The 15,397-nt window shown below is 37.6% G+C and overlaps 1 protein-coding gene across 1 annotated transcript in view; it reads right to left on the reverse strand.

The window, feature by feature from the left end:
* LOC124775357 (insulin receptor substrate 2) overlaps window positions 1–15,397 on the reverse strand; it is a 193,003-nt gene that overhangs the window by 142,182 nt on the left and 35,424 nt on the right. Inside the window, exon 5 of the mRNA XM_047250189.1 lies at window positions 13,369–13,514. Coding sequence (XP_047106145.1) covers window positions 13,369–13,514 — 146 coding nt within the window. The remainder of the gene's footprint in view (window positions 1–13,368; window positions 13,515–15,397) is intronic.

Genomic DNA, 15,397 nt, shown 5'->3' on the forward strand with positions numbered 1-15,397 from the left:
TTGCTTGTTTTTTGTCAGATCTCGTACAGATTGCACACTTTAAATTGGCTCACTTCTGATCTGTGAAAGTCCGCTGGCTTTGTACTGCTTCTAAATGTTTGTGCTCATTGGCAACATTAGTTATGTAACAGTTTTGTGCAATGTAGCAACAAGTAGCTATTGTGAAACTAGTGCTGATTTGTGTATAGTGACTGTTAATATTATTCACAAAAATGGGCGAAGAAACACTACCTGTTCCTTCTAGTAGCTCGCCATCAACTTTTGCGTCACTCCTACAACACATTAACCCATTATAAGTTTGTTTCTTTTATAAGCTGTAAACTGGCTCTTCTGGAAAAAGAAGGAAGGGCTTGTCTCAATAGCCAAGGTACTATGAGCTGCATTCCCAGCATCCTTTGCTCAGGGGTCAAATTAAAGTGTGTGATCTGTACATGATATTTTGCAATGAAGCCCACGAATACATCAGTAGAAAGTTGCTTGTCCACTACCACCACGTTGATTGATTTGAATGACACTTTTTTTTAATGAAGCTGTTAACAGAATAAGGATACAATTCAAGGTAAGAAACCAATATTGTACTAACACACCACAACAAATAGTTCCTTACTGGTGTGAGCAGTCTCTATTCTCATGTGCCAATATAGCATTTCATAGAATTCAATAGTCATAACAAATATACTAAAAAATGAGAGGTGGTTTTCATGTTTGGCCACAGCATTATACTATCAAATCGATGTTCTTGTCTTGATCTTATGTTGAGATGCTGGCTACATCTACCTGGCAGCTTCAAGTAGGGACATCAGCAATCGTAAGAAGAGACGGATTGCTACTTACCGTAAGGAAGACATGTTAAATTGCAGACAGGCAGTCAAAACCCTGGTGAAGAATGTGATTCATTTGCTCCAGTCACTACCCAGCCAGAGAGGAGCATGGCTCAATACCACCCAGGACTGGAGCAACTGAATCACATTCTCCACAGGATTTTGACTACAACTCGTCGTGCCCTGAAATGAGGAATGTCCTACCCACTATCCTTCCCACCCCTCCCACAGTGGTATTCTGTCACCCACTGAACCTGCATGATATCTTTGTCCATCCCAACATAGCTCCTGCTCCCAACCCCAAGCTTCATGGCTCATGTCTCTGTAATAGACCTAGATGAAATACCTGCCCTGTATATCATCCCACCATTACCTATTCCAGTTTGGTCACAAGCATCACCTATCCTATCAAAGGCAGGGCTGCATGTGAAACCAGCCATGGCAACCAAAAATCTGTCTGTCCTCATGAATGGCCAATGACAAACTGTGCCCAAGAAACAGCTGGACCACCCTGTTGCTGAGCACGCTGCCGAACACGACGTTCTTCATTTCTAAGACCTTCACAGCCTGTGGCATCTGGATCCTTCCCATAAACACCTTATTTCTGAATTACTCAGATGGAAAATGTTCCTACAGCATATCCTACACTCATGTAACCCTCTTGGCATCAACCTTCATTAGTCATTATCCTTTATCCACCAGTCCCCTTCCCTATTTCATTCCAGCACTACAGAGTCCTCTATTCCACCAATGCATCTACTATCTTTTTACTTCTTTCCTTTTCCACAGCCCCCCCCCCCCCCCCCCCCCCCGTCTAACCCCCCCGATTGCACCTAGTTACCCTACTCACTCCCCACTTCATCCCTGTATGCTCCCACGAGTAGTACTTTACCATCCTCCACCCCCACCATGCTATCCCTCCCCCACCCTGCCACAGCCTCCTTCTTACCCCCACCTCCCAGCCTGATTGCAATCAGGCTTTGGCAACCAGAGATTGTGGCTACGTGTTAAATAGAGATTACTACATGAAAGGTGTAAAACAAAGCGTGGGGCTATAAATAGAGAGATGCTAAATGAAACGTGTCTGGCTGTCGAGACAACAGTGCGTGATGCCTTCAGTGACTACCAAGGCAGAATACTGTCAAATAATCTTTCACAAAACCCAAAGAAATGTAAATCGTATGTAAAGGCTGATAATGGCACCAAAGTTAGTTTCAAAAAACTCATGACACTGAACTCCATTAACTGGATTTTATTGTACTATCGGTTTTGGCTATAATCCATTACCTAGTACCTAACAACACAACATACCAATTTGTAGAACAACATTAAGACAACACAAGTTAGTGCCTAGCAACCACATAATAATATATTTACGAAAATCACTTCAAACATTTCATTTATTATGAATATTGAAACACAAAGCAATGAATATTTTAATCCACATGAAACATGCAATAAAAAACTACTAGTGCAGCAATCATTCTATAATGAAAAGCATACATCAAGGTCTCCATTGACCATACTTATCTCCAAACTATTCAACATACTTTACAGATAAGTATGGTTTGTTGATCTAATTACCATGGGTTCAGCAATTCCAGTACATTACTTCTTCACTCTTTGTACCTTTATTATACATTTACAGAATAATGATTCATATATGTCTTCTATATCATCAGCAAGTTAAAGAGACCTGGAAAGGCTTGTGAACTTGGATGAGCCACAAAATTACAAGATCTCACCGTATTATGTTACTAACTTTTTGTATGTGATTGTTATGGGATCATTTTTATGTTAGGCCTCATTTTTTTTTAGTCTGTACTATAATTTCTACAATACTGTAATACTGTAATTTATACAATGTCACATTCTGAGTTTTTACATAGTGACCAGGTTAACTGAGATCTTGATGTATGCTTTTCATTATGTCTTTTTTTCTGTGTGTCAGTGTGCCATGACTGTATTTAAAAAAAAAAAAAAAAATACTATACTATACGATGATAGTGAAGATAATTTTTAGCTTCCCTTACATTACTTGTCACACTTTTTGTAACCGAATAATGTACATATCGATATATCTTCATAGCTACAGCTTCGGCATAATGATATTTTTGGGCTGTGATGCCAAGTCACTTTGTATTTGTTGTCATTTCATATGAATAGGATGAATACTGTACTTGTAAATGCTATAAATGAGTTTTTTATTACATATTTCATGTGGATGAAAATATTCAATGATTTGTGTTTCAATATTCATGACAAATGAAATGTTTTAAGTGATTTTCATAAGTATATTATTATGTGACTACTACACACCAATTTGTGTTGTCTTAATTTTGTTCTACAAATTGGAATGTTGTGTTGTTAGGTACCAGAAGATGGCTTATGGTCGAAATCGGTAGTACTAATAAAATCAATTTAATGCAGTTCAGTGCCATGAGTTTTTTGAAACAGATAACTGCTGAAAATTGCCTGAATAAAAAACTATGACCAAAGTTAGTGTCCAGTCCTAGTGAATGAGACGTTAAGGATAGCAAATCAACAGCTGAATTGTTTAACTCTATTTTCAAATGTTCCTTTACAAAGCAAAACCCAAAAGAATTGCCCCAATTTAATCCTCATACTACTGAAAAAATGAATGAAATAGGTATTAGTGACAGTGTTGTTGTGAAACAGCTAAATTGTTAAAACTGAACAAAACTCTAGGGCTCAATGGAATCCCTGTCAGATTCTATACTCAGGGTTTATATGTGGACAATGAAAAAAAATTCCCGGATTTCCCAGTTAAAAATACACTTTCTCCCAGATGAAAATACATTTTTTTCTGTGTTAAGTAGCAGTATACTTTTCCCCAAAACTATAAAACTTATCAATCCTTTAAATGGTTGTGGTTTTATACACCGGCGTAGAATTTCCCGGCACTTTAGAAAAGGAAACTCGGGGAAAAAAACACGTTTCAGAAAGATGTGTGATGTGCAGCAACATGTACACTGCATATTTTCGTATTACTAAAATATAAATTCGAATTCCACCAAACACCGCATGTTACTTTCCGAAGGATTGAAATCAAGATTGCGATGCGCTTTTGTAAGGCAGTTGTAGCTCGTGTCAAGTGATCTCGCCAGCCGATGATAGCGGATATTCAGATCATAGGACACATGATGCAGTCAGCCAATAGCAACATCACTGTGAAGTAGCGCGAACACACAAATAGGAAAAGGTAATGGTTTAAATTAATATACAAATATATATGTAGTGTTGCTACAAGAAAAGAAAAGCTTTTACGTATAATATTGGTCACTAAGATTAATAAGCTGCAAGAGAAGCTAAGCTTTAATACATAATGAACATTTTTGCGCGTGTAACACTTTAAAGATACATCACAAAAATGTGCCAGTAAATTTTTTAACGACATGAATGTTTGATCTTCTGGGCTCAAAAATATTCTAAATGGTCATCCTCAAATATTTGATTTTTGAATGAGAGTCAAATGCTCTGTGATTTAAGAAATTCATTGGACATTTGCGTGCAGAGTTCATCTTGCGTAAAAGGAAATTTACTTTGAAAGTAACGCTTTCCAAACAACCATTTGCAATATTTTCCCGTGACCTGTTAGAAACAGAATCGTTTCAGCAGTTGCCAGAGCGTGCCAAATAACAGGTTTTGCAGCGCTTGCGCAGCTACGATGACGCAGGAAGCCCGTATGTTCGTGCGTGTAAAACATTAAAAGATCTTACATTATGTCATAAAAGAAACAAGACATTAGAGGACACTCCAAGAGCATGGGAATTTTGTGAACTATACTAAAATGCATCATTCAGCTTAAAGTGCACATTCGTATGTCCAGATTCAGATGTAAATTTTCTTGGAGTACCTGCACTGTATTATCTCATGTTTGGTTTTAATGCCACACGTGCTAGAAGATGAAAACGTGAACTTGAAATGCAGCGAACAGTTGAAATAGCCAATAGAGTGGAATTAAACACTTGTTTCAAATAAATTGACTGCCTCAGCAGAAAAGATTACCTCAGATGGTAGAGCACTTGCCCGTGAAAGGCAAAGGTCCCGAGTTCGAGTCTCGGTCGGGCACACAGTTTTAATCTGCCAGGAAGTTTCATATCAGTGCACACTCCACTGCAGAGTGAAAATCTCATTCTAAAAATAACTTCAGTGTTATGCAAGGCGATTAAGGCTTGACTGTCAGAAAGGTGGAAACAAAATAAAATCTGAAACTAATTACATATTTTAGCCTTCTGTAATTATGTGAATGTATTTTAATTTACTTGATAGCTCCCGGCCACAGAAATCCATTTTGTTTTCATTTGAAGTGAGAGCAATAAACGAAGAGGAAACAGCAAAATCACTTAACGTAAACATGGGTCACGTGGAGACTACCACCTCCCACTACAACTCAGACTGCTCTGTAAATCAGGTCCGGATCTAGGATATTTCCGAACCAGGGCGATATTAGATAGTGGCGCTCCCCCCTCCCTTGAGCATTTGAGGTAGGATGCCAAAAATTTAAAAATTGACTTTTAAAAAATATCTTCATTTTGTAGCACACATCTTTCTGAAGAGTCTGATACATAAAACATATATATCCGAGGAAACGTAAGACATGTTATTTGGTCTTAAGTGTGGCAAAGTGCAGTGCCACGCCTCTCCACACAGCATTCTTCCTTCGCACGTCTCTTGTATTTTGCTCTGAGGAATTCAAACGTGTAATATTTTGTAATGGAATGGGTGCCATCAAACTATATTCGCACCAGTGGAAATTAAAATGTCCTGTGGTGCCTCTCCTGCTCCCAGTCGGTCAGTTTGACGTCCTGCTCCTCTTTATTGACATCCTGCTCCTCTTTATAAAAATCTCGGAATTAATACTGGTTGGGATTATTCGTAACCGGCAGAACAAGAACTCCTCAGAAAATTTGCAGTCTTTACTGCCTATTAGTTAATAACTTGCTGATTTGTGTGACATAAAATTAAATGTAGGATACATAAAATGAGTAAAGACAAGAGACACGCAAGACAGTAAACGTTTCTTCAATCGTTAAGTCCTAGCTTCTTTTCTCTCTAATCTTGCCATAGCTTTATATGGCGTACTTTCCTTTCTGGGAAAGAATCTACTACCTCATCAAAGTTCGTCAGCATTTTGCTACATGAAAAAATGAAATGTCATTGTCTAATACTAGAAAAGTTGTTAATACAAATTGTACCCAAGACTGGTGTGTTTCTCGATCTCATTACATGTATTTTGTCACTGCTATATAAAATGAAATAGGCCTGCCCAATATTGCAGCAGTTCTTACACACACCAAATAAACGAGACTGTTTTGGCACAAATGGTCATTTTTATAACACGACGGAATACAATTCACGAAGTACCAATATCAAATGCCTATTAGGCCTACTACAAGCAAAACGTTTTGTGTTAGGAAATAGTTTCACATTTCATTCATACTCTCTAGTAGTAGTAGTACTAAATTTTTAAATAAATTTTGAATCGTCATATTCTCCCGTAATTTGTGTGAGTCCCCGTTTCTTCTCCTTCCTTGTTCTAACAAACAATCTTATCACTAATTCTGTACCTATTCCTGCCAGTGTCAAAACTTATTCTCTGGTTAATTGCATCACCAGTTTACTTATACGGTAGGGTGTTATTATGTGTTTGTACAACACGTTTTCCACGCTACTCCCAGAATATAACTTTAGCGGCTCCTAGTCGGGGACTGCATAACTGGCTCTTAGCAGTGTAGCAGTCTGGCCAAAAATTTTCTGTCAAAATTTCATTTTCTTGGACATATGGAGGAGACAATAAACAATCTTTGTTGCCTGTTATTCCTGTTAGTTGCTTTTTTCACTCTGGTAGTCTGAATCTATGGAATTCGCTAGTAGTTATAACAATGCCTGTCATTTGCAAACCCAGTCAACCACATAAACAGCGGCTGGCATTCATCCGTTCGGCTTTATTCCGTTCAGCTCGTATTTGTCTGCAGGAAAGTTTATTTCTAGATGCGACGAGGATTCCCCTAGCAGAGACATCACGTACACTATGCACGCATTCAAAAATCAACTTACAATTCTTTCAAAAACCAACAGGGATGCGTTCAAAATCATATGAGTAATCAATAGACCAACGTGCGCTGGGTGATAGGGGCTTTGTGAAACAAGGTCTTCTTCCTCAATAATATGAATTCCGCCCCCCCCCTTCCCCCACCAATGAAACTATTGCCCGGGACAGATAAACCGGTTTGCCCCCATCCCCTAGTTCCTGGCCTGTTGCGCATATGTGAATCTGGCAGCTTAGGCGCACCAGTAAAATTTTTCCGGATAGCATCTAGCTGCTTGCTTATACAGCTAACTGCCACACTTCTGTAGCCAGAAGCAGGAGAAGATACTACTCATACGAGACTCAACTGCACATGCGGATAAGCTCGCTCACAACCGCTCAAACGAATCTAATGTAAAGTTGTGACGTCATGCCCATAGGAGGCAATTTGTTGTTATGAAACATTGCATAACCTTCCTAAAGCCTTTGACAGATTTTGCTGTTGGCAGACGCTTGTAAGAGCACTGTGTTTTGTTGTTGTATATGGTGAATTTCCTTTGCAACTTAAATTTTATTTTCGTTTCTTTTTCTCTCATTTGTTTTTTATTGCTGCAGTATTATTCTGCAGTAGCGAAATACAGTAATATTCTTTGTTAGAGTATTGGTTCTTACCAGTCAAAGTTACAAAAATTTAACTGTAAACTAAAACAATGAAAAATTCCCAGAATTCTAAAAAATTCCTGGGTTTTTCCCAGTTTTCTCCCGTATGAAAAAATTCCCGGGTTTTTCCCGGATCTCCCGTGTCGTATACACCCTGTATACTGTACTTGTGTCTGAGTTAGCCCATCTTCTAACTATAATCTATTGCAGATCCTTTGAACAAAAAACTGTGCCCAGTTCCTGGAGAAAAGCACAGGTCACACCCATGCACAAGAAGGGTAGTAGAAGTGATACACGAAACTACCATCCAATATCCTTGACATAGATTTGTTGTTGAATCTTAGAACATATTCTGAGCTTAAATATAATGAGGTAACTTGAACAGAATGACCTCTTCAATGCCAATCAGCATGGATTCCAAAAACATCGACCATGTGAAACCCAATTTGCACTTTTCTCACGTAACATATTGAAAGCTTTGAGTCAAGGGAATCAGGTACATGCAGTATTTCTTGATTTCCAAAAAGCATATAACTCAGTACCACATCTACGCTTATTGTCACAAGCTCAATCATATGGGGTATAAAAATTAAACTTGTGACTGGACTGAGTAGTTTTTGGTATGGAGGACACAGCATGTTATCTTGGATGAAGAGTCATCGTCAGATGAAGAACTTCAGATGTAACTCAGGGAAGTGTGTTGAGACCCTTGCTGTTCATACTGTATATTAATGAAATTACAGACAATATTAACAGTGAAATAGGATTTTTTTTTTATTTTTTATTTTTTTGCAGATGATGCAGTTATCCATAATGCACTACTATGTGAAAGTAGCTGCACTACTATGTGAAAGTAGCTGCAGAAATATTCAGTCAGATCTTGATAAGGTTTCAAAGTGGTGTAAAGATTGGCAACTTATTTTAAATGTTCAGAAATGTAAAATTGTGCACTTCCAAAAAAAGAGTATCCGATGACTAAAATATCAATGAGTCACTCCTGGAATCAGCCAACTCATACAATACCCGAGTGTAACAGTCTGTAGGGATATGAAAGGGAATTATTACATAGGCTCAGACATGGGTAAAGCACATGGTAGACTTTGGTTTATTGGTAGAATACTGGGGAAGTGCAATCAGTTTACAAACATCCTAAAGTATTGCTCAAATGTGTGAGACTTGTACTAAATAGGACTAACAGGAGTATTGAACACATAAAGAGAAGAGCAGCATGAATAGTCACAAGTTTGTTTAATTTGTGTGATAGAGTCACAAAGGTTCTGCAGAAACTGAACTGGAAGACTCTTGAAGATACAGGGTGTTTCAAAAATGGCCGGTATATTTGAAACGGCAATAAAAACTAAACGAGCAGCGATAGAAATACACCGTTTGTTGCAATATGCTTGGGACAACAGTACATTTTCAGGCAGACAAACTTTCGAAATTACAGTAGTTACAATTTTCAACAACAGATGGCGCTGCGGTCTGGGAAACTCTATAGTACGATATTTTCCACATATCCACCATGCGTAGCAATAATATGGCGTAGTCTCTGAATGAAATTACCCGAAACCTTTGACAACGTGTCTGGCGGAATGGCTTCACATGCAGATGAGATGTACTGCTTCAGCTGTTCAATTGTTTCTGGATTCTGGCGGTACACCTGGTCTTTCAAGTCTCCCCACAGAAAGAAGTCACAGGGGTTCATGTCTGGTGAATAGGGAGGCCAATCCACGCCGCCTCCTGTATGTTTCGGATAGCCCAAAGCAATCACACGATCATCGAAATATTCATTCAGGAAATTAAAGACGTCGGCCGTGCGATGTGGCCGGGCACCATCTTGCATAAACCACGAGGTGTTCGCAGTGTCGTCTAAGGCAGTTTGTACCGCCACAAATTCACGAAGAATGTCCAGATAGCGTGATGCAGTAATCGTTTCGGATCTGAAAAATGGGCCAATGATTCCTTTGGAAGAAATGGCGGCCCAGACCAGTACTTTTTGAGGATGCAGGGACGATGGGACTGCAACATGGGGCTTTTCGGTTCCCCATATGTGCCAGTTCTGTTTATTGACGAAGCCGTCCAGGTCAAAATAAGCTTCGTCAGTAAACCAAATGCTGCCCACATGCATATCGCCGTCATCAATCCTGTGCACTATATCGTTAGCGAATGTCTCTCGTGTAGCAATGGTAGCGGCGCTGAGGGGTTGCCGCGTTTGAATTTTGTATGGATAGAGGTGTAAACTCTGGCGCATGAGACGATACGTGGATGTTGGCGTCATTTGGACCGCAGCTGCAACACGGCGAACGGAAACCCGAGGCCGCTGTTGGATCACCTGCTGCACTAGCTGCGCGTTGCCCTCTGTGGTTGCCGTACGTGGTCGCCCTACCTTTCCAGCACGTTCATCCGTCACGTTCCCAGTCCGTTGAAATTTTTCAAACAGATCCTTTATTGTATCGCTTTTCGGTCCTTTGGTTACATTAAACCTCCATTGAAAACTTCGTCTTGTTGCAACAACACTGTGTTCTAGGCGGTGGAATTCCAACACCAGAAAAATCCTCTGTTCTAAGGAATAAACCATGTTGTCTACAGCACACTTGCACGTTGTGAACAGCACACGCTTACAGCAGAAAGACGATGTACAGAATGGCGCACCCACAGACTGCGTTGTCTTCTATATCTTTCACATCACTTGCAGCGCCATCTGTTGTTGAAAATTGTAACTACTGTAATTTCGAAAGTTTGTCCGCCTGAAAATGTATTGTTGTCCGAAGCATATTGCAACAAACGGTGTATTTCTATCGCTGCTCGTTTAGTTTTTATAGCCGTTTCAAATATACCGGTCATTTTTGAAACACCCTGTAGGTGTAAACTATACCAAGAAAGTCTATTAACAAAGCTCAAAGAACTGGCTTTAAATGGTGACCCCAGGAATATACTACAATCCCCTATGTACTGCTCACAACGGATTGTGAGAATAAGATTAGAATAATTACCACACACACAAAGGCATTCAAACAATCATTCTTCCTGCATACATGAAGGGAACAGGTAGGAACCCTAATAATTAGTACAATGAGATGTACCCTCTGCTATGCGCACCTCATGGTGGTTTGCAAAGGCTAAATGTAAATGTAGATGAAGTTGTGTGTGTGTGTGTGTGTGTGTGTGTGTGTGTGTGTGTGTGTGTGTGTGTGTGGTTTGTCTAATTCTCATGAAGGCCTGTTTGGCCGAAAGCTTTGATAGTCTTTTTGTTGTGCCTCTCTGCGACTCAGCATCTCTGTTATACAGTAAGTAGCAAATAACCTTTCCATAATATTGTTATTATTCCATCTTGCATTTTCCAGTTTTGATTTTACAAATTAAATTTTTGTTCCAAGTTCGTCATACACAATGGATATAACGAACTTATATGATTTACGTTTCAGATTTAACTCAGTCCTTGATGTCATGATCAGTTAAAATTAGAAAATTTTAAACTGTAAGCACAACAATGTTTGCAGTTTCGTTTTCACAATCATTATCACAGTCTCTCTCTTCTATCTTACATTTTCACTTTGCTTTTATTTTTTGCAGCTGTTTCTGATCACCACTACTGACTTTCACACAGTAACTGGCCTTTAGTACAGATGAAAAAATAAACTGAATGCAGTCTAAAATTTATATGCGCAATTATGTCCTACTGACATCTTCTGTTCCAAAGTATCATATCTCTCATGTCTCCCATTGCACTGTTTTTCTTCAGGATTTTCATAATGCAGAACGCTGAGCTCAAAATTCGTAGGTATGGTTCAGGGCTAAACAAACATGTCATGCTAAAATGTAATAGGTTTGTTTATAAATAAATAAATCTTCTGCTACCAGTCACGATTTTCTTAATTTTACTATTCGCACGACGCGTTTCGAGAAATAATTCCCATTTTCAAGTGCGTTTTTTTTATGTGTGTTAAGCCATTTCTTTTGATGTTGTCAGTGTGTGTGAGTGTGCTTCATTTTGTTGACTTTTATTGTAATACATAAGAAACGCGATTTTTAGTTGGGTATCAATTCTTTCTGTGAGGTTAGTGGCTAAAGTTTGAGAACAATTTGTACTTACAGTTTTCTAATGGTCCATTTGTGTAGAGAGTCATACACACTTAACATCACACACAACTTGTACATTTTACACATTGAAAATATCTTATATAAACAAAACAGTTACAAAGATCTTCTTATAGTTAGTTCACAGAGATAACATTATAGGTCTTCCACAGATTATGATATGCTTTTGTACAGAGGTTAATTTATCTTTACAATTTGGCTCATGAATTACTTATACTGATTTTACAATTGTGCTTATTTCTATGTTTTACTATACTTATACTGATTTTACAATTGTGCTTATTTCTATGTTTTACTATAGAAATAAGCACAATTGTAAAATCAGTATAAGTAATTCATGAACCAAATTGTAAAGATAAATTAACCTCTGTACAAAAGCATATCATAATCTGTGGAAGACCTATAATGTTATCTCTGTGAACTACCTATAAGAAGATCTTTGTAACTGTTTTGTTTATATAAGATATTTTCAATGTGTAAAATGTACAAGTTGTGTGTGATGTTAAGTGTGTGTGACTCTCTACACAAATGGACCATTAGAAAACTGTAAGTACAAATTGTTCTCAAACTTTAGCCACTAACCTCACAGAAAGAATTGATAACCAACTAAAAATCACGTTTCTTATGTATTACAGTAAAAGTCAACAAAATTAAGCACACTCACACACACTGACAACATCAAAAGAAATGGCTTAACACACATAAAAAAAAAACGCACTTGAAAATGGGAATTATTTCTCGAAACGCGTCGTGCGAATAGTAAAATAAAGAAAATCGTGACTGGTAGGAGAAGATTTATTTATTTATAAACAAACCTATTATTTCTACAGTCGCAGGCTTTCAAAACCCATTTATAATGGATCAAATCAGACTAAAATATAAGATATAAGCTAAGAAGGAAAACACTAGATTAAGCACAGCAGGGCTTCCCAAACTATGTTCTGCAGAACACCAAATAAGTGCTCCGCAAGAGACTATTAATAATAATGAGGTGGTATTTTTTGACATTTTTTTCTCATTTTTCAAAATTTTATTAAAATTTCTGTCCTATTAGCTATGATTTAAACTGAAGTAATCACCAAATAAAACTAGTTTTTCTCATTTTTTAAAATTTCATTGATTTTATTAACTCTGAAAATACACAAGATGTTCCTTTAAAGTACCAGTATTCTGAAAGTGTTCTGTCAGAAGAAATGTTTGGGAACCTCTGAGGCAGAGAGATTGCTAACCCTGAAAATATTCTTTAAAATTCATCTGTTTGTTATTTATAGACAAATTGGTGAAATATCCTGCCTTATGCAAGACACTGTTTGCTTGTTTTACTTTCCCCAAATAGGTTTCAGCACTTTTTGTGCCATCGTCAGCAGGATATTTTTATTTTCCAGTCTGAAAACTATTATAATACAGTTACATTTGAATTTCAGCCTAAAGTTATTTCTACTCGTCTGATGGAGTAATAATTATGCATCAATTTAGTATTGGTTTTCATGTGCAGTTAATTGCATGTTGGCTAACTGATAAACAGAATATTACATCTTAGTTGTGCAAAAATTAGACCCACAATACAGGATTGATTAGTGAATATTTGTAGTTTTGCACACACCTTTTGTGATGCTAATAAGGTACATTTAAGAAGAGCATCAAATCCAAAAAGATTATCATTTATAGTCAAAAGCAACAGCACACTCCATACCAAATGTTTGACAATGCAACAATGTAACTGACAGTGATACTAACCGGAAATTCGTATGTTTGTGGATCCTCAGATGGGCCACACTGCACCAAGCTGAGGGTCTTGTCTGTCAGACAAAGCAAAAATGGGCCCAGTATGTTGCGGCTGTTGCCAAGGCCCTTCTCTTTGACAGTCACTTGCCATACATGCTCTGCAATGAGAAAAAAAAAAGTTATAAAAGAACTAGCACATGTTGCTACCGTAATATATTTAAACAAGCACTAATACATGTCACTAACCTAATCAGCCCTGCAAATTTAAAAGGAAGTTGTAGAAAACTTAAAAAAATATAATTTACTGGGTTGGAAAACATCATCATCGGTCATTTTGCAATGGCTTGCCTAGGATTTTTATTTCATTTAAATATTCAGTTATTAGAAACCCTATGAATTTAATATTAGGTCATCAGTTTAACCCTTCGCTAGGAATGAGGTGTCTTTTCAGATCCCATACCCCTCATATTTCCAGTGCCGATCTTGCAATGCTCGTGGTCCCTGACACAAGTTTCCTAGTTAAGATACAAAGGACCGCTATGAAAAAAAAATCCTACATTAATTATGTCTGTAATTTAGATAACTTAGTTCAAGAAGGAACGAAAGTGGGCGCTTGGGGTCTTCAAAGACCCCCAGCTGGTTTAGCCAACTCAGTGTTGCCAACAAATGGCTGAAGTTGGCAAAACTTAACAACAATGAAGGTTATTCATTTGTTGAGCTTTAGATAGCATTGTTGATGTGAGGCAAGTAGATGTCGGCTGACTTTATTTAGTAAGTTCAGTATTTGTATTCAAATCTTTAAGTTTTCCATACAAGTCTTGACATAATTCATAAAAACAAAGAACTATCAGTTCATTGTAACATAAGTCATAAATTATGAAAATTGTAGAAAAAACTATTGTCTGACAATTTAGGTTAAAATTTAAACATAGAATTAATTTTCTGTTTAGGGTTGATGGAAAACATGTTTGGTATGAAGAGGCTGATAAAATTCTTCTGATTTGGGATAATGCTGATTCAGATAATGAAAGTGTATCTGACATGAATGATGATGAATACTTGCCCTCAGATAATGAAGTGGAGAAATTCAGTGATGCAATGGAAGAAGAAAGTAATGAAGATGATTTCATTCATGGTTATGATGATTTAATAGTGATGACTAAACTATGAAGGATTATTTCACTGGAGAAAATATAATGATTTCATACAAAGTGCCTCCAACTAAATTCCAAACTCCATCTCATCTCATAATATAATCCAGAATAAACCTGGTCCTGAAGCAGCACCCCATAGTTCAATAAAAGAAACCCTAAAGCTCTAAATTACCCCAAAAATTATTTCTGTCATGACAACGAAAACTGAAAGAGACCCTAGGCGAGTGTACAACAAGTGGAGTGGAGATATCCTAATAGTATACCTAAGCCATGGAAGGAACTAGACAGGGAAGAATTAGAGGCCTACATTGGTTGCTTTGTATCTTCTGTAGCTTACAGATCAGGATGGGAGTGCTTGAGTGAGCCAAGAAACATGAGAGGTCTATCTTCAGGACAATAACATGCCTAAAAAGATTTCAAGCTATCACACATTTTCTCGGATTCAACAATAAGGAAACATGGGCAGATAGTAGAGTTCATGATAAATTAGCAGCATTTAGAAACATTTCAAAAATGTTCGTTTGCAGCTTTCTTCCATATAGAGTCCAAGCTTTGACATAACTGCTGATCAAAAGCTTATTGCATTTAGAGAGAAATGACCATTTCAACAATACATGAAAAGCAAGCCTGCTCAATACGGTATAAAAATATGGTGGGCTTGCAATTCTAGATATACATTTCCAGTGAATGAACAGATTTCCTTGGGGAAAAAACTGGCCAACAGAGAGAGTTAAATCAGGGTTCGTAAGTCATAAAAGGTGTATCAACTGAATGGCTCAACGAAGGCTATAATACTGTAGCTGACAATTTTTTCTGGAGAATACCATTAGTGAAGGACTTGATGGCAGTGAAAAGAACGTATGTCGGAACTCTAAGGAAAAATAAGA

Source organism: Schistocerca piceifrons, chromosome 2, assembly GCF_021461385.2.
Source record: "Schistocerca piceifrons isolate TAMUIC-IGC-003096 chromosome 2, iqSchPice1.1, whole genome shotgun sequence".
NCBI classification, from domain to species: Eukaryota; Metazoa; Arthropoda; class Insecta; order Orthoptera; family Acrididae; genus Schistocerca; species Schistocerca piceifrons.